Genomic DNA, 23,899 nt, shown 5'->3' on the forward strand with positions numbered 1-23,899 from the left:
TTCGCCCAGACGTCCAATAAAAACAGACACGGAGTGCAAAGGCCACCTGGTAGAGGTCACTTCCTGTCAGTTGCTACCTGATAAAGCTTGTGACTGTAGGCGAGGGTTTCTTCTTCAGTGTGTTAATTTATTACGTGAGTATTTCATCTATAAACAGATTCAGCAGCAGGACTAGAAACGATGAGCGGCAGGCGGCACAAAGAACTCTTCTCTACTGGCCCTTGCTCCCGACCTCCAGGTTCTGAGATCGATAGGTATTTGACTGAACGCTTTGACCGAGTCGTGCAATAGAAGCTTAAGTTCCACGGACCGGCACAGACTGTTTCATGGCTCTCCGTCTGTGTTTGATGGTAGTAAGCAAACACAAGCTCGTCTGATTTCAGGCAGGACAGGGAATGAAGAGCACATGGAGATGCCAGGCGTCTGGGGCTGCCTCGGGCTCTGAGATGAATCAAAGCTCCACCAGCCCTTGTGATCTGCTTCCCTCATCCACAATCTGCTGATCCACTGTGCCAGATCTCAGTCTTTACACACATATCAGTCCTCACCCGTTTGGGATTCCATCCATGTTTATGATTGAGGGTTAATTTTCCCAAATATCTTCACATACCGCTTCAGTTTATCATTTATATTTTTCTGTCAGACAGTCAAACTGAAAAGGAACTGGCAGCACACTGTTTTACCCCTTCTGGGAAAACCTTTTTTTTTTTTTTTTTTCAGTTTCCAACGTGCCGCGCCCTAAAGAGAGGTGTTATCGCCTTCTGGGGAGTTCATGGCGCCATGATTGCAAACGCCAAAGGTCATGATGTGCGTATCACGACAATAGAAAGAGATTTCTCTGGATGCCAGGTTTTATCGGAGATGGCGCCGCTGCCTGAACGCCCTGCCTGCTCCCTTTGATCAAATCTTGGCACCTGGTTGTTTTTTTTTTTTATCTGAAGTACGAAGCTGCCTGACGGTGTGGAAACAATAAGAAGAACTTTGTTCGCACTTTTTTATCCATCAGTCACAGAAAGAATAACACAGCAACTGGACTTATCAAGACGATCGGTCTGGAGAAATCTCTGCTAAACTATGAGGATTATTCTCTGACACTTAACCTACTCACTGCCTCCCAGTGAGTTTTCATGAAACATTGCTCCCAGTAGAAAAAGTATCTGCTTCACATTTACTTTTTTTTTTTTTTCTAACAGAGCAACAAATAAACAGGCCGAAGGTGATTTTCATTTGGGGGATCTTGAAAAAGCTTGCAGGGATGAATTATTACCGTGTGGATTTATTGAAACAGAACAGTGGGTCCAGATGTTCCTCTGTGTTTGCGGAGCAGGGAGTTATTTTCTTGTATTTGAGAGGTCAATGTGGCGAGGCGTCTGCATTAGAACTGTAGTCTAGTCAGTTTCATCCGCGTCTACATCACAACAGAACTGCAGGGCTTTACGTTAGTTGATAGACACCTAACATTTCCCCACGAGTAAGCAGTTTAACTGCCTTTTAACAGGTGGAGACGCAGCGCAGACTCAGGTGCGATGGCGGCCATCGGCCTCAACCGGTTCAAGTGAACGAGAGCAGGAAGTGACGGAGAATAAAAGGAGCACCAAAGTATCAGGATTAATACATCCAGATACAAATACCATACTATGACAACAGTGATGCAAATACTAGCACAAGTACAGAAATAATGATGCTAATGCTAATACAAGTACAGTAATGCTACTGCTAGTACAGTAATGCTAGTACTAGTACTACTAATAATTGGAATTGGCAGGATGACGGTGAAAGTGTGCAGCTGTTACAGGAGGGCTCAGTTCTACCACCTCATTTAAAAGCGAAGGGGAACAAATCTCAATCGCCTGCAAACATTTTCCAAACCCTCTTTTTGTATTTTTAGCTCCGCTGGCAGCCGCCGATGCCCTGGACTCCATGTTGCTTTCCGGTGTCGATGTAAGTGGAGGCCGAGTAGGAGAAGAATTGAACACAGGCGCAGTTGTCTTTGCTAAATGGAAAGAAATGACTTGATGGCTTTTCCATTGAGCTCTGCAGAATTGGCCGGTGGGGGATGTGGGCTATGAATGTGGAGGGAAAATCAGGGAGGCCAGAGATCACGGACTGTCAGTGCTCGAAGTGGCTGACCTTAAGTGATGTCTGGCCTTTTCCAAAAGAAACACACGAACCATCTGACACAACGCCCACTTTTTGGAAAGGAGTAGTGACACCTTCAGATGGGCGCCTCTGTCCATGCAGTGGCATCCGGCCCTGACTTTTAAGACGAAAAATAGAGGATTTGCATGAGCTGTCGCTGCAGCGGAGATGACACACGAAACAGGAACATGCCAACTTTTATGGGAATAACACTTAGTCTGACCAGACAAGCTAATAGGTGTCCTTCTTTCTTCTCTTCATGCGTTCCGGATCTCCGGATGCCGACCTAGCTAGTTAGCTTAGCCACAGTGAAGGCTAGCAGCGGGGGAAGTAGACAGAGAGATGTCTCAAGAGTCATCAAATGCACTTTTCTCCAAAACGGTGATTGCCGGCGTTCGTAGAACTAAGGTTACGCTTAACATTCGCCATGAAAAACACCTTTCACATGTTATCTTAGAGTCAGATACATAGCTGGAACTACTTTTCTGACTTTCCAGGGTGCAGTTGTTTGACGCAGCACCTCAGAAGCCCCTTTGGCCCCACAAATCAAAATGTTGACAACTAGAAGAGGGACTGCTACTGATGAACACAGTCGACTTCGTAAGAGAGGACGAAGAGGACGAACCAAGACCCTCAGCGTTAACCATTTATTTCCAATCCGGTGCAGCCACTTCTTTTCACAGAGGCAATCTGTCAAAACTTCACATGTAAACCTCCGTTTCAGCAGCAGCATCCGGCTTTATTTCCTTCAGCATCCATCACAGGATGAGCGGGGTCTTATCTTTCCTCCTCTCGTCTGCGGTACAGACAGATGGGTGTTGTTTGTGCTCGGGAGGCTGAGGGAGGGATAATTTGATCCTCTAACGATACAAGTAATGGTCTTGTCATTGTTAATAAAGCTGCATCACTACCAGACTGCCAATTAGTGCAAGCATTAATAACTGTGTCATCCTTTGGTTCGCTGGCAGGGGCTTTTATCAGGGGTCACAACATTTTTGATATCCTTGAAGCTGATTGGCTGACAGGAGGGAGGGGTCGTATGACCATAATGATTTACATCATTCATTTTTTCTCTCTTGGGGATATTATGAGCAGGTTGCCATTCAATTTTTGGGGGGGGATTGTTAAAAAAAAATCATGTTTAAAGGCCTTTAGCTATGAAAAACTTGTCCAGAAAAGTCTCCCATTTACACATCTGTATTTAAATGTTGGGATTTCACCTCAGTGGGTTGGTCCTCCGTCTGAGGGGGTTAATTCTGCCCTCTGCTGGATAGAAAGAGACCTACTTTAAGCACTGCTACTGCACAGTGTTGTTCATATTTCAAGACATGCAACAATGTATGTTCACGTTAAAAAAAAAAAAAAAAAAAAAAGGTTTGAAAACCGGCATAAGGTCTGGTTTAGTGCCCACGCACCTATTAAACCGCTGGCTTCACCTTCAGCTGGTTTGCAACTTTCCATTGTGGAGGCTGAAACATGACTAAGCAGGGACGACGAAATGTGAGGCCAATTAAGCCACACTCAGCTTTTCCTGCCCGTACCGCGGCGGGAAGGGCGAAGCAGCCAGGCAGCCCAGATGGGAACATGTGGCAGTTGCCACCTTTCATCTACCCTTCCGTGTTTTAGCCCAGCCTGCCATGAACGTGAACTCCACCATTTAAAAGACTCCACCGTACTTGAATGGAGTAGCTACAGCAGCACGTAGCCTCTAACCTTGTTCAGAACTATGTGTGGGTGCATTTATCAGGTTGTGTAGTGTGAAGAGCTGCGATGGAGATGAATTATACTAGAGACTTCATGGAGGCTTTGATTCAGAGCGGCCAAGGTAGGAATCTTCATTCTTGGATCAGTTCTATCTTCTTACCAAAAGGTGTCAGCACACAAGTAGTTTTGTGAGCGAGCGGCGTGGTCCGGAGGATGAAGCAGGTACGGGTGTGTGCTCAGCTGCTGCATCAGATAACCAGACAGGAAAGCCCTGCGTGTCCGTCATACAAGTGGCAGCACTCTATTTTCCGCCAGAATCGGGCTCTCCGACCGCTTTGTTCAGATCCACATGTGCAGCCAAAGTTTATTTGGAGTTTAGGAGTGAAGCAAATTACAGTTCATAACTTCAGACCTTGAGTTGGACACCACCCACGGTGCCTGGCAGCGTCTGGTCTCTGCTGTTGAATCCAGGGGGTGTGGGCTGTGGGAAGCCCCCTGACTGGCTGCTTTGTACATGCAAGATTGTGATGGGTGAATGCTCTGCAGCACATTGATGTACGACGCCCGGGGGTGGGGGTGGGGGTGGGGGTGGTGGTTAAGAATAATCCACTCCAGCATGGCCAGCATGCCTTCAAGACTCAACCCCACATGTTGCCTGGAGCAGGTAGAGCCTAGCAAAGAAATGTTCGTAACAATACCTCAGAGCCTCAAATTACTGCAGTAGACAGCGTACTCTACTCTCAGAACTGTAGTTTTTAGTCTCATCGTTCACAGGTTCGAAAAATACCTGGAATAAATAAATAAATACCTGAGACTTACATGAGCAAAGGAGAAGTCCTCAGTAACCTGGATTTAAACAGGACGTGTGGAAAAAGGAACAAAAACAAAAGCACTTATATTTTTGAGAAGTGTCATTTTACTGCATTACGTTAAAGTTTTGTTTTTTTTAATTATGAAACAGAGAAAAAAAAAAATCTAATTCCAGGTGAGACCCTGGGAAAGTTTGCCTTTTTCTGCCAATGAATAATTGGTTTTTGTTGAATTCTTTGACACATCCCACCAATATCGCCCATTATTGAGGTCATTACAAACTCCTGTTAAATGGGACTGAATAAGAACTTGTGCTTCGTTAAAAACGAACCCTGCCCGCACAAGTACGACGACAACAACAACAAGGTGTCAGGATCACTTTATTCCACAGCGAGTTCCTCCACATCTTCCCAAGGGGTCCTAATTTTCTGTGTCAACAGAAAATCCTGCTTCCATCCACCAAGGTGAAACCAGCCAAACCCTCACATTAAATAAAACCCAAAACATATAACGAGCTCCTCAGCGGAGGTAATGAAGGAGCCATGAGCCCTTCATCTAATAATGTGAATCAACAACAACCTATATCCAGTTATCACATGTGGCCCACTTCAGACGAAAGCCCTCATGTCAAGATTTATGTCAAAGGAATCTCCTCCAGTCGGAATGTCGTTTTCTAATGTTGGTAGAAAGAGGCAGCCCTGAATCACAGCTGCTTCTCCAGTAGTCACACAGTGTGAGCCACATCCTGTGCAAGTGGGGCAGATTTGCTCTGTCTCCCACTTCTCTGCGACTTCCACAGAGAAGCCTTTGTTATAGCAGTTTTCCGCTCTTTGTCTAAATCCTGTAAGAAAACGTGAATCTGTCCCTGGGAGTTTCTGCAGCGCTACACATGGATTCCATCCAGCGGCGCTCGTCAGAAAACCACCACGCATGAGATGCTGTTTCCACTGAGGAAAGCCTCACAAATTAAACCCAACTCGCAGCGCTGCCTAGTTCCCAGTCTGGCCTCCGCTTCTCTTTTTTTTTCCTGTTTTTTCAGCACGCCCCCCTGGTTTTGATCAGAACACAATGTCGTGAGGTCAGATCTGTCTCTTTGGCATTTCAGTGTTTTCTCTAAAAGTTGTGAAGGCGCTGAGAGGAGATGGACTTGTGCTGTTGTTTCTGCTCTGGACCGCCAGACGGTAGGTTTGCCTTCTTTTTTTTTTAAGGAGGAAAAAAAAAATTTCATTTTGGAAGTCAAGTCAGTGAGGTGCTTCGTGTGAATGAAACTGCAGTAGGCTGACTTGAGTGTTTGTGTTCTGTATGCTGCTCCCGGTGTCGGTACTCATTCATAGGATCGTAGACTTAAGACATCTGGAATTCCACTCATCGCTCCTCTAATCCCACCTGTGCTGGCAGGGCTTGGCTCAGTAATTAAGATGTTTTAATGGGGATGAAGTCGATGTAGGAATGTGAAGTTTGGGCTGTATTACGGACGTGCGAGGATGCAGAGCATGTGTCACAATATGGGAGTCATGGAGCACATACCATGTGAAGAAAGTGGGAGTGGGCTGGCTCCTCCCATGAAGCAATGGTGGAGTGAATGTATTCCAGACATCTGCTCTGCTCCCTGGGTTTTATACATTCTCTTTGTTCACTGTAACTAATTTCCAAACTGTGCTGCCAGTTTCGAAGGCTTTGAGGATTTGGTAGCATTTTCAAACCAGGATTATGTGAGGTTTGGCCCACAGCGAAGTGCCAGGACGTCAGAACAACACTCACTCTTTCCTCTTTGTTTCAAGGCTCCTGATTTCAACTGCTCGTCCTTAAGTTTCATGTCTCATACTGAACTGCAGGCGTTTCCAAACTTTGTCATGATCTGGACCCCAAGGTTGACTCTCAGTAAGCTGCAGAGGATCCGTGCACATCTACGGATACGAAGGATGAGGCTGGGTTTTACATCTGCTTTATTCTGGTCCAGCATCCCACAGCTCCCCCTTAAACAAACCCCAGTTATTCAGTAACGAGTGCCTGCTTGGAGCCACTCCGCTGTGAGTGCGGTGAGTCAGGCTCGGGTACGAGCATCTGTGCCATCAGGCATTTTAAAGAGGAAGAAGAAGGAAGACAGTTGAGAAACAGCGGAGGGTCCATCAGCAGAGCTGTGCAAGCCAGGATTATTATTAACCCTTCAAGTGCCGTGACTCTAAATCGGACACCTGAGCAGGAATGAGCACGCCGACTGGACCTGTGAATTAAAGTTCACGTTCCGAATCATTACAAAAAACATAATAAAGATATTTGAAGAGCAGTAACAAAGAAACGTGACATCATTTGAGACGCATGTGTCACCAGGATCCGGTAGAATGGAATAGAGGGGATTGTGGGTATTGTAGTTTCATCTGAACTGCAGTTTTCTGCTTTCTGAGAACTTGTGTACTTTATATAGACATCGCACAGATGCCTGTCTTATTTTTGGTTTTATTTCTGAGGTTGATCTATCTATCTGTCTATCTATCTATCTGTCTATCTATCTATCTATCTGTCTATCTATCTATGTATCTATGTATCTATCTATCATCTATCTATCTATCTATCTATCTATCTATCTGTCTGTCTGTCTGTCTGTCTGTCTGTCTGTCTGTCTGTCTGTCTGTCTGTCTGTCTGTCTGTCTGTCTGTCTGTCTGTCTGTCTGTCTGTCTGTCTGTCTGTCTGTCTGTCCATCTATCCATCTGTCTATCTATCTATCCAATAGTTATCAAATTTACGTTGTCAAATCAATTCAAAAGCCCATCGCAAACATTTTAGAGACATCAAACTGTTCACTCCTGTGTGTGAGAACCCTCAAGGGCCCCTGGAACCCCACTCAGAGAACCACTGGAACACTGGAACACTATATTTTCCAGTCTGTCGAAGGCGTGTGCATCACAACTGCATTCTGGAAACTTAACAGGGCCTGGAGTACAGGTTGGGATGTCTATTTCGGCCAGTTTAATGGAGCCCGGTCGTAGTGTGCGATGGTGACTTTGGCCCCGGTGTTGGGTTTCCGTGTGGCCTAAAAGAGGAAAGCGACACCTGCTCCGCACAAGCTGGTGTTCCCGGGCAGTGTTCTGACAACAGACACAATGGAGGAGCTCCTGTTTTGCCCGCAGCAACGTGATGCTTTGGGTGTCTCAATGGTGGGGCAACCCGCCATTGTGTGTGTGTGTGTGTGTGTGTGTGTGTGTGTGTTTCGTCAGTCGGGCAGTTTGTGTTGAAATCAACAGGTGTGTTTGGTTCATCGTGCCAACCAGGTGAAATGCTCACAGCACAGGGGCTCGGCTGAAGACGCTCGTCACTCCTTCATGACAGGGCCGGTCGAGGGGAGGAACGATAAGCACTTTCTGATTTATGGCTTAAAACAGCAGTTGGTATTTTGGAACGTTTGGTGGTAAAATGTTATCCAGTTTAATACGTTTCTGGGAAGTTTGCTGGTCAAACTCGCCAAGCATAAGGAAACAATTAGCGTCTGATGGAACAGTGAGGTTGCATAATGAATTAACATTGAGTTCTGGAAGGGGAAAACTCAAAAGTGGAGGCATGGCTTCGGTGTAAACATTTGGAAAGAGGAGGAAGGGGCTGGTCTTGGATGATCCAGGACTCGTGAAGCAAAATGGAAAATAACTGCGAGCTTCAGCTGGTAAATCCTATGGACTGGATGAGTCGGAAACTTTGACTCGAGCTCAAGGTGGATCTCAGAGTTGTTGTGCTTCTTATCAAGGCTGCTGCGAGGGAACGAGCGCTCTGTGTGTGTGTGTGTGTGTGTGTGTGTGTGTGTGTGTGTGTGTGTGTATGCGTGCGCGTGCGCGCACGCGTCCCACAAAAGAGCCTCATATATTATTAACTCCTGCAGATAGAATGCAGCCAGCGAGGAATGCAGCGCACCACTCTGTGTGTGGCAGAGCAGTGGAGACACTTCAGCTGTATGGAAGAGGAGGAAACTTTTAACTTCTGGAAGATCTCATGTTGAAAAACAGTTGAAATAAGAGAAAAGAGTTCAGCACGGGCGAGGAAACAAAGGGGGAGGGAGGGACAGAGAGAGACCAGCCACCTCTGGCTGAGCACAAGGAAGAGAGGCGAGGGAGGGGTGCTCTTTCGTTCTCTTCTCGCTCGTAAAACTCGTGGACAACTTGGCTGCAGCTCTCGTTTTAAAGTCCGGGATGACACCACACCCCTAGGCGCTCCCCCGCCACCACCACTACCACTCCTCCCCCCCCCCCCTTCACCTTTCACCTCACCCCCCCCCTCCTTCAACCCTCCCACCTGTCTTCAGAGTCTGGGTCACTTTGTACCAGGCCCGATGCCGGCAAGCCCCCCTGGAAATGTGTTCCCAGCCCTGGTGGTTGTGGGCCACATTGTTACCTTGATCGTTGCGTGGCGGTGGAGAATACGCAAGAAGGAAGGTAAGAAAACTCTCAACTGCGACTCTTACTTCATGAAAACTGCTGACACGAGGCTTTTTAAAGGTAGATTGAAAGTTTTGCTGTGCAAATAGTCTCTGCCCGGCTGTCCTCGTCCATCGTCTCTGCTCCCTCTCGTCCTGTGTGTTACTCCCCCTTCTTTTTTTTCCCTCACCCGTCTCAGTTTCCTGTGGTGTGGAGTTGCTGCAGTTAACCCCGTAAATGCTGGTTGTAAAGTGGTGACGTCAGAGCTGGAGGGGTCTGCTCTATTGGCGGGCTTTAGCTGCGTCACAGCTTCCATGAGAGCAAACCTCGGCATGTCTCCGTCCGTCGTTCAGGTCTCTGGAGAATTCATTGTTGGTTACATTATTGTTTCATGAGCCGGTTCTGCTGGTTTGAGTTTGAAGCACAATCCTCCTCGCATGTCAGTCATCAACTACCAGCAGAAAAAGAATCACTTGATGCTCTGAGCAGTCGGAGGATTTGCATCGCTGGCTTTTTAATGTCACGGCCACACCTCAGTCAGGCGTATCGTACTGTTGACACTGCTGATCACAATGCTGGCTGTCAAACTGCAGGCGACACACCCCGAGGCAAACGCAGCCATCGGTCAGGTGGGGATGGGACGACAAACGTCCGAAACCTGTTTGAACAGCAGGAAGTAAAGCAGCCAAAATCAACCTGAGAGTAGCCTGGGGACACGTCGGCTACCTGAATAGTTTGGAACAGGATGCTCACCATCTTTGTTTAACTGGAACTGCAGCCAGGCACGCTTTCCTTATCGCTCCCTCAAGAACCAGGTCGAATAATAGCACACTCAAGCCCTTCGACACAGGAAATAGAGAGGACACACCTTGATGAGATAAGAGCGGTTTTCACAACATTGACCTGCCTGAGTTTCTTGATTTAAGGCCGTTTTAATTAGGCAGAAGTTTAGAACTGCAAAGCTTTTTATCTGCATGTCTGTTGGCTCAGCTTCAGCCAGTGCAGGTTGCCCCGCAGAGCGGCTTGACGAGTAAATTGCAGGCAAACATTGCATTGCAAAACTCGGCGTGCTATCTCTTCCTTCTGTCAATAGCCAGCTTATTTGCCTTTGAAGAGATCTGCTTTCAGCTCTTGACGCAGTGCAGACAATATGTCTACACCCCGTGCACCAGCAGCGGTCATGTTCCCTCTTCCTAGACTGCGTCTGAGCTTAAATGATGTATTTTTAACCGAGGAGGGAGGAGTCCTGATCGATGTCTCCAAGCGTGGTCATTGTTGACAGTACATCTGTGGGACAGATCTGCAGCGTCACATGGTCCATGTGAAGACACTTGTGGGAAGAAGCAACAAGGTGCCTTTGACACAGTGGGAAGGTGAAAGTAGGTAAAAGGGGTTTACCCAGAGCCAGGTTTAAAAAAAGCCCAGCGAGTGCCACACAGGGCAGGCGGCAGGCGGCTGGCGTGTAGTCGTGCACTGGACACTGGGGACGGTGGACTGTCTCCTGGATACCATCATAACAAACTTGAGGGGGGGAAATTCTGTGGTTTTCCTTCACGAGGCCTCACGCTTGCAAAGATGCCGAGTGGGTGCTCGGGTTATGAATCTACAGACGAATCATAAGTGCTTGGTGATTCCGTACCCTTGATTATGCTTTGAGATCTTTAGTGTGCGAAGCTTTCTGAAGAGTGGAAATGTGACCACTTAGGAAGCCACACCCAAATCTGCACGGGCATTCGCGGAGAATGCAGTGTGCCTGCTTAACCGCACGCCACATTCAGTAGATTGTAAGTTTGGTTTCAGAGTTTGGCTGCTGGTGTGCAGCTGTGACTCACTTTCCTGTCTGCTTTCACTGTGGCAGTAATGACAGGCCGGAGGAGGGAGGGAGGGAGGGAGGGAGGGAGGGAGGGGGGACGGATCTACTTAAACCCAGAAGTGAGAAAAAAAAAAAGTGTTGTCTAAGGACGCCAGGTCTTGAACAATGCTCGCCCATGATGTCCTTACTTGCCCTTCACAGTAAACCGTTCTAGCGTTCACGTTCGTCTGCTGCGTCTCTGGCGGCCAGCGCTCGACACGCTTTTAAACTGATCTGAATAACTTCTTTTAGGAAAAAACAAATTGGCACCGACCACAAAAATCCAAACACGTGCGTCCCCTTTGATTTTATCAAGAGCACAAGCGATGTCTTTGACTCGCTGATTTTGCTCATTGCTTCTCTCAAGCTTGTTGCTGTTTTCCAACGCCAAAGTCAGCAGGCTTCAGTCTGCTGAAGCATCTGACCGCTGCTGACAAGAAGCAGCATTTATCATCATACTTTGAATATCACGGCTCAGCAGGGCAGAGAGGAAACGTTGGCAGGGATTTCACAACTAAAGGTTGCGGTTTCAGTGCGGTGCGATGTGAGAATACACTCATCACTCACCTAAAAACTCCTCGTCTCTTTCTGGGGCAACAAATGCTTCATGATGCTATTTGGGTTGCAACGAGATCTGACTTTTAAAGTACAAATTTAAAAAAACTTCCTTGAGTTAAAGATTATTGTAGTGCTTTTATTACAAACTGTAGTTCTTTAAATTGATACTTGGCCAGAAAAAAAGTATATTTTACCTTTCAAGCACTCCCAAAGGATGTCTTGAGTCCTGCATCACTTCTTTGCAACTCCAGAACGCAAAACGAGCCAGACGCTTAGCTTCAAGCTAAACGGCTTGAGGCCAAAGGCGACTGGCGCTATAGCAACAGCAAAACTGAGAGTTTGTAAACTTACCTGTCTGGATAGTTTTCCAGTTGTTAGCAACCAGTCGGGATTAGCTTCACGCTAACGCTACAGTAAGTGGCTGGCTCTTCCTGCATTCCGGATTCATAAAGGAGTGAACCAGCTCAAGATGTGTATTTGTAAGTAATGAAATAAAAATTTGGAATCAAGTGTTGTTTTAATGTAATTCAAAAATATTTATGAATAAATATGTTCTCAACAAGGCTGTACTTGTCCTGAAATGGGAAAACAGTCTTGTTTGTTTGTGTTTATTCTGCTTCAACTTTACTGAGGTCAGATCATATTTATTTACCCTGATTGGAACAAAGGAAAATCGGGTTGCTCAGTGGGTGCCAAAATGAAAAACATATCAATGCAAATATGGCATGAGCAGCAGCACTGCGATGCCCCGCCATGAGGTCCCCTTGGCTTCCACTCCTCCTCAGGTTGGACAGTTAATTACGTGGAATAAAACGCGCTTTCTCTTCTGCTCTGACTCGAAAAGAAACCGCTTAAATGTGAGGAATTCTCAGAGAAAAGAAAAGAGAAACAAGACTTTTACTGTGTTTGTGTGTGTGTGTGTGGGGGGGGGGGGGGGGTTTACGACGCGCATCTGTTGTTAATGTGTGAGGGGGAAGAATGCTATATCACCCGCGGGCAAACGTCACTGTCAAACGCTCCTCTGTGCTCACACACACACACACACACACTCACAAACTCTGGTTGTGATTACCACACGTTAAATGCGTCTTCCCAGAGGCTATTCTGGTTTACATTCGGGGGTCTGGTGGTTATGTAATCCTGGGAAAGACACACACACACACACACACACACACACACACACACACTAAAACAGGACTGTAGTGCAGTTCGTCCTCAGCGGTCTGCAGACTACAACCCTCCGGTCCGGTATTTCTGGGGCGAGTCGTTGTTAGGCACGAAGGCGAGAGGCGAGGAGGAGGATGGAGCGTCTCTCAGGCAGCCGGAGTGGGCTGGGCTTGTGACAAAGTGTCTGCAATCCGACACGACCTCGTTTGGTGCGTGTGCGTGTGCGTATGTGTGTGTTTTCTTCTCCATGTGGCTGGGCTGGAGTGGAGAGGGAAGTTCGCAGGGCTGGGTCTGGGGGCGTTTTTGAAGACGAACAGGCGCGCTCTGCCTTGACGCGCGGCGCACACACAAGCCGGGATGGCTGAAGTGGAGGAGTCGGGGCTCGTAGCCGCGGTACCGTCCTGGTGTGGCGGGCTGGAATGGAACATGATGTACCGACGAGCTAATTACATCCACGAGATGAGCTGCGGGGAAGTGGGGCCGCATCTCTACAGCCGAATGTGCTGCGCAGGTACGTCGGAGCGCTTGCCGCTGCCTCCATCTCTCCGCGACTGTAATAGGAGGAGAGTCCGGGTGGGAGGGGCTACTGGGGTGCAGGGTTAACCATTTCCATGCCTCCTCCCACATGTCCTTGGAGTTGTTGTTGTTGTTTTTTAAAATTTTTAATATTTAGAGCACTACATTTTAAAATGCATGTACTTTTTACTCCATAAAAACCACGTGAAACTATCAGTCAAAATATATTTGCTTAGTTAAATAAAAACCCCACGGCGATTAATGATCACGTGAACTTAAAGATCAGGATCATGTTGAGAGGTCAGTCAAACCTTTTTGAAGCTTCGCAAGAGGAAAACGCTGTCGAAAGAGTTTAGAGGCGGCGTAAACATCCCCAGTTTTGCAAAGAAGTTTTTTTGTACTTCAAGTGAACAACACAGGAGATGGAACCCTTGTTTCCAAAAAAAAGTTGTAATGAAAGTCATGTGACTGACCAGCTGATACCTAATAGCAGCCGCTTCCTAAGGGCAGTTACAGCTCGCTTTCCTAAAGGCATCTCTTCTTCTACTCCACTAGTTTCAGCCACAGCCATGCGTCACGGCGGCTGTACCGCCATCTGCTGGTAGTAGGATGTTGGTGGAAACACCTGATTCCTTTTCTGTTGGCTTTGTATCTGCAGTTGGCTTAAAATTCACTTGATGACTCAATGGAAACTTCATTAATGGCTAAAGGACAGTAAAAATACATCATGTACTTTTGCTTTTGATACTGAAGTAAACTTAATATGAAATATGTTTTTACTTATACTTGAATACAATTTTGACTTTTACCTGTAAAAGAACTGTTGACTTTCACCAAAATACTGTTGCATCTAAAAGTATTTCTATTTTTACTGAAGTAAAGAAACTGCGTACATCTCCCCCGGTACAGCAGGGCCCGAGGTTCAGAATTCGACGTGGACCAAAGCTGTGTTGAAGACGTACTGTCGTTGTTGTAGTAGACGTAGTAACTAGTAGTAACTTCATCACAGCTGCTGCAGTAGCTGAGTAGAGACTTGAGTTTCAGTCCAGAATGGAAGTTATTTTGAAGTTAAAAAAGAAGCCCTTAATGACCGACTCCAGTAGCACAAATATCAATCATTTACTCGTTTATTGGAGGTCTAGGAAATGCAAGCAGGTGTTTTTCTAGTGACATGAACAGTTGCAGTGAGGTGGCTCTCAGCTGGTCTGGTGAGCTGGACTTGTGTCGTCTCAGCATGTGAGAACCCGAGGAGTCGATTGACTGGCTGAAGCCTGTCTGCCTCTGGAGCAGTAGGGGGCGGGACCCCCCTCACAGCTGGTTACAGTCAGACCTTCTCCTCTTTGACCTTTTGCGTCACACACTTAGCAAGTTAGCAAGGGGTCCATCTTGGCTACTGCAGCGCGAGCTAGTGAGCATGCGTAAACTCCCAGGCCAGTCAAAGCAGAGCGAATCCCTCCAGTGAGTCGAGTCGGACGGATGCAAGAGATCGTTTAAACGCGCCATCGTGTGTGGTCCTGCGGGGGAATCAACGTAAACTCGTTTGTGTTTATGTCACAAACTCGTCAAGTGATGGTTTTGCGGTCTAAAAGTGCTTGTTTGAGTAAAAGAAAGAAGCCTGGTGTGTGTTTACGGGCTCTCCAGGGCTTCACCACACAATTCTAATGTTGCCTGTTGAATAAACCAGCAGTCATCGACTGAGTCAACATCCTGGCTGAGTGCTGACAGGATTAACCAGATTATTTCATGATTAATCTTTGCTCACCTGCTGATCAGCCACACACACACACACACACAAACACACACACACACACACACACACTCGCTCATCTGTTGCTTCTCAGGTCCTGTAATCACTCTGTAGGAGCTGTGACAAATGCTTTTATTCCCTTGAATTCGCAGTTCTCTGTAGCTCTGATGTCAAAGCCCCTCCTCTGCAAACAGAGCTGAGTGTTTTTACTGTGTTGTCATGGCAACTCCCCTCACAAATCACTCTTCCCATAATGAGACGTGACTCTGTAATAAACAAGAGCAGAGCCCTGGGTGACCTTGGACTCTCCCAACAGTAGTCTGAGCGTTGGCAGCTGCTAGTCAGATATTATAGGAAGGGCGATCAACGTCTCCGACAGGAGAGGGAGACAAACAGAGCTCAACATCTCTGTTACCTGCGTCACACCTGAACACATCCAGAGGATCCAAAGCTGATCTTTTCACAACTTGGAGACCTTAAGGATTTCTTTTTGTGTGCCAACTCCCTGCCTCCATAATCGTGAGATAAATCTGTTCACCGGCTCAAGAACCGCCTCTGCGTTGTTTACCAGATGAATTCTGCATCTCCCATAGTTTTTATCTGCAGCTGCGCTTGTTTTGAAAGCGAGTACATTCCTCCGTTAACAGGCGGCGCTTGCTCTTCTTCTGCCTGCATGCTTTCACTGCCCCAGAATGCCCTGGGGCTTCCATTCCTCACCTTGGCAAATCTCCTACGTGAACCAGAGTTCATACCATCATCCCTCCATCATAAATCCCATCCGGACCTGTGAGCCAGATGATACCTGGTGTTTGTTAACATTCCTGACTCCGGGACCGACATCGCATGCTGTCACTTGCACAGGAGGTTTTCTGGGCTGGGGAGAGGGGTTATCGTAGAGAGGCGGCTCCTCCGATCTGTGAGGAGGGTGGGCGCGCCCTCCGCAGGCATGCATACCTCTCACGCCAGAACTAACATCAACAACAAAAAAAAAAGAACCTGCTATCAGCTCTCTCTACTTGGGTTGTCGCTGCGCGTTATCAGTAGCAGAGAAAGGAGGACTATCCACCCAGCAGTGAGTGAACTAACCTGTTGATAAGACCGCTAACAGTCACTTAATTACATCAGCATGATAGAAAATGGAGCTTTAAATCCCTGATTGTGTCAGGAACTTGATTTTAAGCCACCGATCAACTCACTCACATCCTGGCTTTGCTGGTTTCAGACACCTCCAAGTCGTGGAGGCGCGTCTGCCCCTGCACACACACCCGCAGGTTGAGTCGGGGGTCGAGTGAAAGTGTAATATTAGCAGTTTCCATTCGTCTTGTCCTGACAAGCCGCCTTCATCTTTAAGCATCCCAAGAATCTCTCTCTTCTGTCAGTGTCTGCAGTGAAAATTGATGCTCTCAGAGTGAAAGGTGATGCAGGTATTTATGGGGAATGAATGAGGCAGTGTGGACGTGCTGGCTTACAGCACCTTTGGGGTAAAAGTGGAATGTCACTGTGAAAAAAATGTGTTTACCCAGGAAAATGAAACATATAATACACGCATATTCCCGGCTTAATCCTGTGTTTCTGTGTTCGTGCTCCATTTATGTCTTGACAGATGCCAAATATATGTGCGCAAAAACAGACTCAAACAATACATTCGTCCCTCCCACATCCATCTCACGATGCTCTGAAGCCCCCCAAATTTTGCCAGACTTAAAGAAGCGGCTCTAAAATGGTGGATAAAAAGATTTGAGCGTTACACAACCCGGGCGAGATGACTCATTTCATCAGAATCTGACCCATTTGGTCCTGTGAAAGGCTAAAGGGGAAAACAATTCCATTATTTATTCACATTCAAGTTAGCGGAGGGCTAACTGGCACCAGAAGTAGCTTTCTGGTTATTGCTAACTTAGTTGCCGTAAGACGGTGGATAACAAATTTAAGCATCGCTTAAACCTGCAAACCAACTTGTGAGTTTTACCCATTGGGCCTGAAATCATCTGGAAAGTTAAAAAAAAAAAAAAAAAAAAGGATCCACAAAAACAAAACGATTCATGCTCATTCGTGAGCAAAGAGCTAACCAGAGGGAGCAGGTAGGGGTCGCTGGTGTGGATGCTCTGTCAGGCAGAGGCCGTTTTGCCACTGGCTGATGAAAAACTCCAGTCAAACCAGTGAGGTCCTCCCTCAGTTCATGATTTTGAAACACTTGAAGAGTTTTTGATGCAAGAAAAAGTCTCAGATGCAACACAATCCTCCTTTTCTCCAGGCACACACACACACACACACACACACACACACAGTGTTCAGAGCCACAATAGCTGCTTTGTGTCGGGGATCCAAACTTACTGCCTCTCTACTTCTTTGTCTATCTCATCTGGTTTGTAGTAGAACTGGCACAACAGAATCCTTTACACAAGTTTGGAAACTAATCTAAGAGTCCAAACCAAATGCTTGAAAGCAGACTGTTCTCATAAATGCTTCCATTATTCCTGGAGCCTCTCTTGTCGACCCCCGCGTACGGAAACAAAGACATGGGTGCCAGTTTCCCTGTAATCGTCTCCGTATGGTCGACGGGGTCAGCCAGTGATGTGCCGTGTCGTTGTTTCCACTGTGTCTTCATTAACCTTTCAGTGAGTCTGCAGTAGCGTGTCCAGCCGTCCCGCTTCTGACCACACACACACACACACACACACACACACACACACACACACTCTTGTGGATGTCGAGCTCGTTTGAGGTTATCAGGCTCCACTGGACCTATTTTGTAAAGCTTAGTCTTAATGAAGGAATTTCCAGATTAGTGACCTGTGCAGACTCTCATGCAATAATTAGTCACTCTGTAGATTTTAGGGCCGCAGGGTCGAACTGTTCTAAAATTACCTGAGTTCAAACCTTTTCACACACACACACACACACACACACACACCTCTCTCGCTAGGTTGCTGTTCTAACGATCTCTGAATATTGTCTCCCAACGACGGTAGTAACTCCACCTCTTATTTTATCACAAATTAGCTTTAATTTTCTCTCAACAAAACCTCAGGAGAGGCCAACCTCTGTGTTCAGCTGCCTCGCCTACGTTTGCTCTGAGAAATGCTGCGAAACGGGATCATTGAGGTGCCTTTGGATTTGCCTGTGCCCATTGTTGCTATTTTATGAGTTTAGGAATGATGTCTGATGGAAGCTGCCCTGAAGCATCAAGCCAGTGTGCAACCGCCACTAACTGGATCGTCTCAATTTGGTTGCTTGCTAAGCAAAGTGTTGCTTTCCACGGCGAGAACAACAAATAACAGACGGAACAGTTTGTTTTCAGCGGTCGCGTTCGAACACTAAACTGAAAATGTTCTTCATTTTCTCCCCTTTTCATAAAGCGGCAACTAAAATGAGGCTAAAATTAGCAATAATTGAATAACCTCATTGTGACTAAGACTAAGATGTGTTTTAGTCAAAAAAATAAATCAAAATCTCCCCAAAACCCCTAAAAAGACACATCAAAGCCAAATCTGATGAACAAAAACGCTCCAACTAAAGTCGGCTCATCCCCTCAGCCTCTCATCTCTCATCGTGCCAAATGGAGTCAAAACATCTCGGTTGAGTGAGGGTTTTTTTGTTGTTGTTTTTTCCTTGCATCACTGAAATATCACTTCGCTTCAGCGGCGAGAGGTGATAATAACAGAATGAGTCAAGATGATGGGAACTGAACGAGAAAAGAAGCTGCTGAAATGGAACCCCCATGAACTGTTCCATCAACTCCTACCAGCTGCTAGAAGATGTTGACCTGGGGTTCGAGAGACCAAGGATGAGTGCGGATGTTACTGAAGCTCTGTGTGTTCGGGTGTTGCCTGTGCGGAGGTCTGTTTCAGTTGGGAGGTCCATGAAGATCTCTGTTGAGGTGTGGTTTAGTGGGTGGGGTCATGGCTCAGCCAGGAGGAGATCCCTTCCACCCTACCCCCTCCCCATCCGGAGACCACTCTGAGGTGAATGACAGCTTCTGACACCGTTGCCCGCAGGCAGGCATTTTGCAAGAGCTGGTGAAAGAAAAAAGATGCAAACGTAGCGTGCTGAGGGAGTCGAGCGGCACTCAGGAACTGAACCCTCCCAGTTAACTGCAGGGCTGTGAAGCAGTCGAGGCAATAAGGAGAAGTCTGATAAAGTAGTGAAGCCTGCAGAGGCTCCCGTTGTGTTTGTGATCGCTGAGATACGGCCAGCATGGCGATGCAGCAGCGATTCAGAAACTACTCCTCTGACAGCATGAGCAGTGACGGGGTCTTCATCGAGGACTCCTACTACCAGGGGATGCTCAGGGCCATGGATCACAGGAAAGGTAGAGTCGGCTTTTATGTGTATTTCATGTTTTCTGTCACTGGAAGAACCGCTTTCATGTAGTTTGTTACTCAGAAAAGCTAAGAGTCGAACGTCTGTGCAACAAGTTATAGAATCCCTCCTTGCCTGCGGTGGTCCTCTGCCTCCTTTCTATCAAACGGGCACCACCCCTTAATATGTCATCACTTTTCCTCTTATTATTGGTCAGCTTCTCCGACACCCATTTCAGGCGGATGGATAGAAAGACGTAAAGACATCATGCAGCTTGTCCTCCCTCATACAAGAGCTTCAACAGTTCCTGCGCCTAAAAGAAAAGATTCTGTATCACAAAGCAGTCGCCGGATGCAGCGTTGTGCAAAAAAAAAAAAAAAAAACAACCACTAGATTTGCGTGACAGGCTGACTTTCTGTCTCTATATCACATCTGAAGTGAGCGCAGAGATCAGATCTCTCTCACCTTATCTCTCTGTTTGACAGAGAGGATGAAAGAAGCCAGTGAGAGCTCTGTCTGCAGCTCCGGGCTACGAGAGTCCGCCAAGAAAACCCAGTATTTGTAAGAAGGATCAGTCGAGTTTGTTTTGCTGTGTCGTGTGTTTCTTCGGTAAGACTTTGGGAATGTCTCACCGTGATCCCTCGTAGTTAAAATAACACTTAGTGTGTTGCCTTCAGGATCCAGCTGAATTCTCAGTTTATTTCCACTATTTCAACCCAACATGCCTCGTCTTGCTCTTTGTTTCACTGAAGCAGAAGTTAGTGACTTAATTTGGATAGAATAAACCGAATGAGTGAATGCAAGTGTAACTTCTGTGTGTGTGTGTGTGTGTGTGTGTGCGCGCGTGTGACACACAAGTCATGAGAGCATGTTTGTGAGTCACTCACCCAACGCTACCCTGCAATGGGCGTCGGCTCCACAGGGGAGGTTCTGTGGTTCCTCTGCTCCTTCATCATCTGATCACTTCTCCGGCTACTTTGATGTCAGATAATTTAATCAATTTAATCATCACTGGTTGAGCAGTGAGACTCAAACGTCAGCGCAGCCACGCAGCCGTCTCTGTGGTGACCAGAGGTCCGGCGGGCTTTGCCGTGATGCTGCACGAGCGAGAATGTTCAGGGGAAACAGCTCGTCGCTGCTGGAATGCGGGGGCCCTCGGTGAAACAATCAGGCGGTAAAATCAAAACCAAAGCAAGGCGAAACTTGCTCCCGTGGAGGTGATAACGTGCTGGGTGACAGAGATAATTTACTTTTGCTTTCCTGACAAATGCAACCATAAGAGTGAGTGAAGGTTCCCCTGCCAGTCCTCGGCGTTCCTGGCTGCAGGCTGCAGAAATACGCTGGGAAAACCACAGAGCATTTCTGTCGATGGGCCTGATGTTTCCCCGTCGGGTCATCAATTGTGGGGTCGTAACTATTGCTTTGTTTTATCTCATTAAATACAAGTTGGGTTAGCAGGGCTCATCTCAGGGGCCGCAAAATCAACTCCAGGGGATGGAAGCACAAAAGATCTGTTTCTGCAGTGGAAGTGTTTACTTTTTCAGAGTTTGCTTCAACTTTTGCCTCGTTCTCATGGAATGACGGCCAGTTTTACAGCCGCTCCAAATGACTGAAATAGATTACGCTGAGAAAAAAAGGGCGTGTTTGTTTTCCTGTTGTTGCACCATGGGAAGACAGTCAGCAGCAACGGGAACAAGAAGTTGCCCTTAAGTCTGGGCAGCGTTCAAAAACTGAACCTACACCAATAGAGTGACTTCACGACAGATTAATATCTATCCATCCATTTTCTGTGCCACTTATCCATTAATGTTCACAGGGGTGGAGCCTATCCCAGCTGACATTTGGCGAGAGGCGGGGTTCACCCTGGACGGGTCACCAGTCCATAGCAGGGCTATCAGGAGCAATTGGGGGTTCAGTATCTTGCTCAAGGACACTTGGACATGGTCACCAGGGGAAGTGGGGATTGAACCAGTGACCCTTCAGTTGCTAGACGGCCACTCTACCTCTGAGCCGCGCCGCCCCCATATTAACATCAGTTGTAGCGTCATACAGTTACAACTGACACTGCGTAGCATGTTCAATTACAAATCTGTGGGTTTAGGGTTCAGCTGTTTGACGTTTGCACACACAAAACAGTTTCTTAACATGAAACTACAGGACAGGACAGCTTGGTAGGGGGAGCTGGTGGTGCCCCGGCCCACGTGCCAGAGATTTCACCACCGATGCCAAACTTCATTTATAACTGAAGAAATGGTTGAACACACGGGTTTGTATGTCCGTGACGGCTCGCTCTTTACGCAGTATTGAATAGGTTCCAAAAATAAAACGCGTCCGTTTAAAGATTCAAGAGCGTCACAACTGTGTCATAGAGGTGGCTGAATGTGCTCCACATGTGCAGCTGATGTGATGTCACGCTGACATGCAGCTGCACGGTCGGTCGTCGTTACACTACCATAGAAAATGTTTGACCTGAACTGTAATGAAGTTGAATAAACTGAACCTCCTGCATTTCTGTCTCTCGCCAGATGAACGGGACCGAGTTCAGAAAAAGACCTTCACAAAATGGGTCAACAAGCACCTGATGATGGTAAGACCCCTGCGACAGAAACACCTCCAGTAGTAATACTGCTTTTCACAACAAGGTCCAACGACAAAGCACATCTTCAGCTTATTTATGGTTTTAAACTCACTAAAGGACCCCAGATGTCCTTGAATGACCCTGAACACCAGGCTATCCTTCCTGCTTACAGTAGCTTCAACAGCATGAAACGCTTTCATGAGGAGAAGCTGCACTCTGTTCTAAATTCAAACCCACGTTCTGGGATAAAAAATAAGCTGCCAAAAAACCAAAACAAAACCCGACAACAACAATCGCACATAGAGAGCACACAAAGCAGCGTGTGTGTTCGACTGGCTACACCTCTCTCAAAAAAGGGAAATGGTTTTGAAAAGGTGAAAAACATTAAACTAATCACTTCTCCACTACGCGCTTGTGGGCGGCTGAGTCATGACCACCTGGTCCTGCCACACAGAGGCTTCTCCAGGTCACATCTGGACTCCAGACTGTCGCCGCGGCCTCACAGGGCTCCTCAGGGGAACTGGAGGCTCTGAATCAGCAGCCACCTCTGCTGAATGCCTCTACACCCATGGCACTGTAAGAGGATCCACCTGGCGCTCCAGCCCTCGACTGCTGAAAAGGAAACAGTCCCCGAAGCTGCGCTGCAGCGGATGATGATTTTCAGTCTCAATGACGTGGGAGAAACACGATCGCTTCACTGGCCGCAGTACAATCGCATCAAAGGATCACTTCGCTTTGAGAGGCAGGTGCGGGGGGGCGAGTCCACGGAAGAACCTTAAACTTGCGTTTCTTTTTGCGACGTTCCTGCGCTTCATTAGGTCACCGGTTCGTGACAGCGAGAATCAGCTTAGACAGGAGGAAGTGGCTGCAGGATCAAGTGGAACATCACGTGTCATGGCACATAACCCCTCACCTATTAAGATAAACAGCACATCTACAGAAAAGCCGCCAACGTTTCAAAAAAACAGCAGGGGCTCTGAAGTATTTTGACTAAAATGTTTAGTTTCAGGCAAACCTTCCAAATATTGGCTGCTTTTATCTCCTTCAGTGTGAGAACTGTTGGTGTAACCGATGATGAACTCAGGACTGACAGACACCCGAAGTGTCGGGGCTGTGGTGACCTTCTATTCATCCAGTCAGTGAACCCTTGTCGCAGGATTGTGATCCTCTGCAAGCTATCTCCAGTAGATGTTTGGGGATTTTAGCGAAGAAGATTAGTAGCCAAACAGACTGTCGCGTCGGAGACTACGACACAGCACTCAAAAGAAATGAGATAATCAATTAGCATTGCCTACGTCAGCTGATCTCGTTTCCCAGAGGACAGAGGACGTGATCATGCGTTGGCGTCAATGAAAAGATTTCACTGTTAGTCTCTTTATGATCTTGTGACACTCACAAGAGGCTCAGTGGGACAGTTTACTCTCCACAAAAAGATCCTGCAATGATTTTATACCTTAGAAGAAGAAAATGAAGCCCATTTTAAGCCCAAGTCCTCATTAAAGGGGACATGTTAGCCTAGCCTCCAGGCTAAAAACAAACCAGGTTTAAACTAGCAACGATTTTGACCCGGATCACTCGGTTCACTCCCGGCCCAAACCAGACTTCTATTTAAGAGTGACAATGATCTAAAAACTATATTCTAAAATAACAGCTTTTAAAGTTGATAAAGAGTCCATTTTGGACAGCTGGTAGCGGGCGAAGGCAGCTTGCTAACCGTGAGCATGGATTCATGGGCACCAGCTGCAGGTTTGTCACCGTGTGTTCAGGTTGGACTTTTGGTGCAAAAGTTGGAATTTCCCTTTAGATGCTGCTCTTTCGAAATGAGTCAGCATCGGGGACCTGGGGACCTGTTTTTCCTGCTTCAACCGCAGGGGACCTTTCTAGCTTTCAGCTGCCGTGACAGTTCCGATCTCTGGATTCCATTTAAATATTTCTGAAAATGTTCTAAGATCAGCTCAGTTGTCCTGCAGATTCTCCTCCGGATCATTTCAAACACTCATGTTTCCTCCTGCACAGACTCCATTTAGAACACCTGTGGTTCTGCCTCTTGGCTCTCTGACTACACATCCAACCGACAGTTAAGACTCGACTCCCTGGGAGCGCTGAGGAGAACAGAACCCCTGAC

General features: G+C 47.0%; 1 protein-coding gene and 1 long non-coding RNA gene across 2 annotated transcripts in view; one reads left to right on the forward strand and one right to left on the reverse strand.

The window, feature by feature from the left end:
- Positions 1–14,600: 14,600 nt before the first annotated feature.
- LOC147240370 (uncharacterized) lies at positions 14,601–16,318 on the reverse strand. Its single transcript, XR_015111343.1, has 3 exons — positions 16,095–16,318; positions 15,612–15,678; positions 14,601–14,661 (listed from the first exon to the last, which is right to left on the reverse strand). It is a non-coding gene; the product is annotated as an uncharacterized LOC147240370 (long non-coding RNA).
- Positions 16,319–18,729: 2,411 nt separating this feature from the next.
- Positions 18,730–23,899, forward strand: part of pleca (plectin a) — a 39,976-nt gene continuing 34,806 nt past the window's right edge. The window contains exons 1-2 of the mRNA XM_086194155.1: positions 18,730–19,206; positions 21,722–21,783. Coding sequence (XP_086050281.1) covers positions 19,092–19,206; positions 21,722–21,783 — 177 coding nt within the window. The 5' untranslated portion in view covers positions 18,730–19,091. The remainder of the gene's footprint in view (positions 19,207–21,721; positions 21,784–23,899) is intronic.

This window comes from Aulostomus chinensis, chromosome 22 (assembly GCF_037954235.1).
Source record: "Aulostomus chinensis isolate RoL2024-O1b breed Wild chromosome 22, RoL_Achi_v1.0, whole genome shotgun sequence".
NCBI lineage: Eukaryota > Metazoa > Chordata > Actinopteri > Syngnathiformes > Aulostomidae > Aulostomus > Aulostomus chinensis.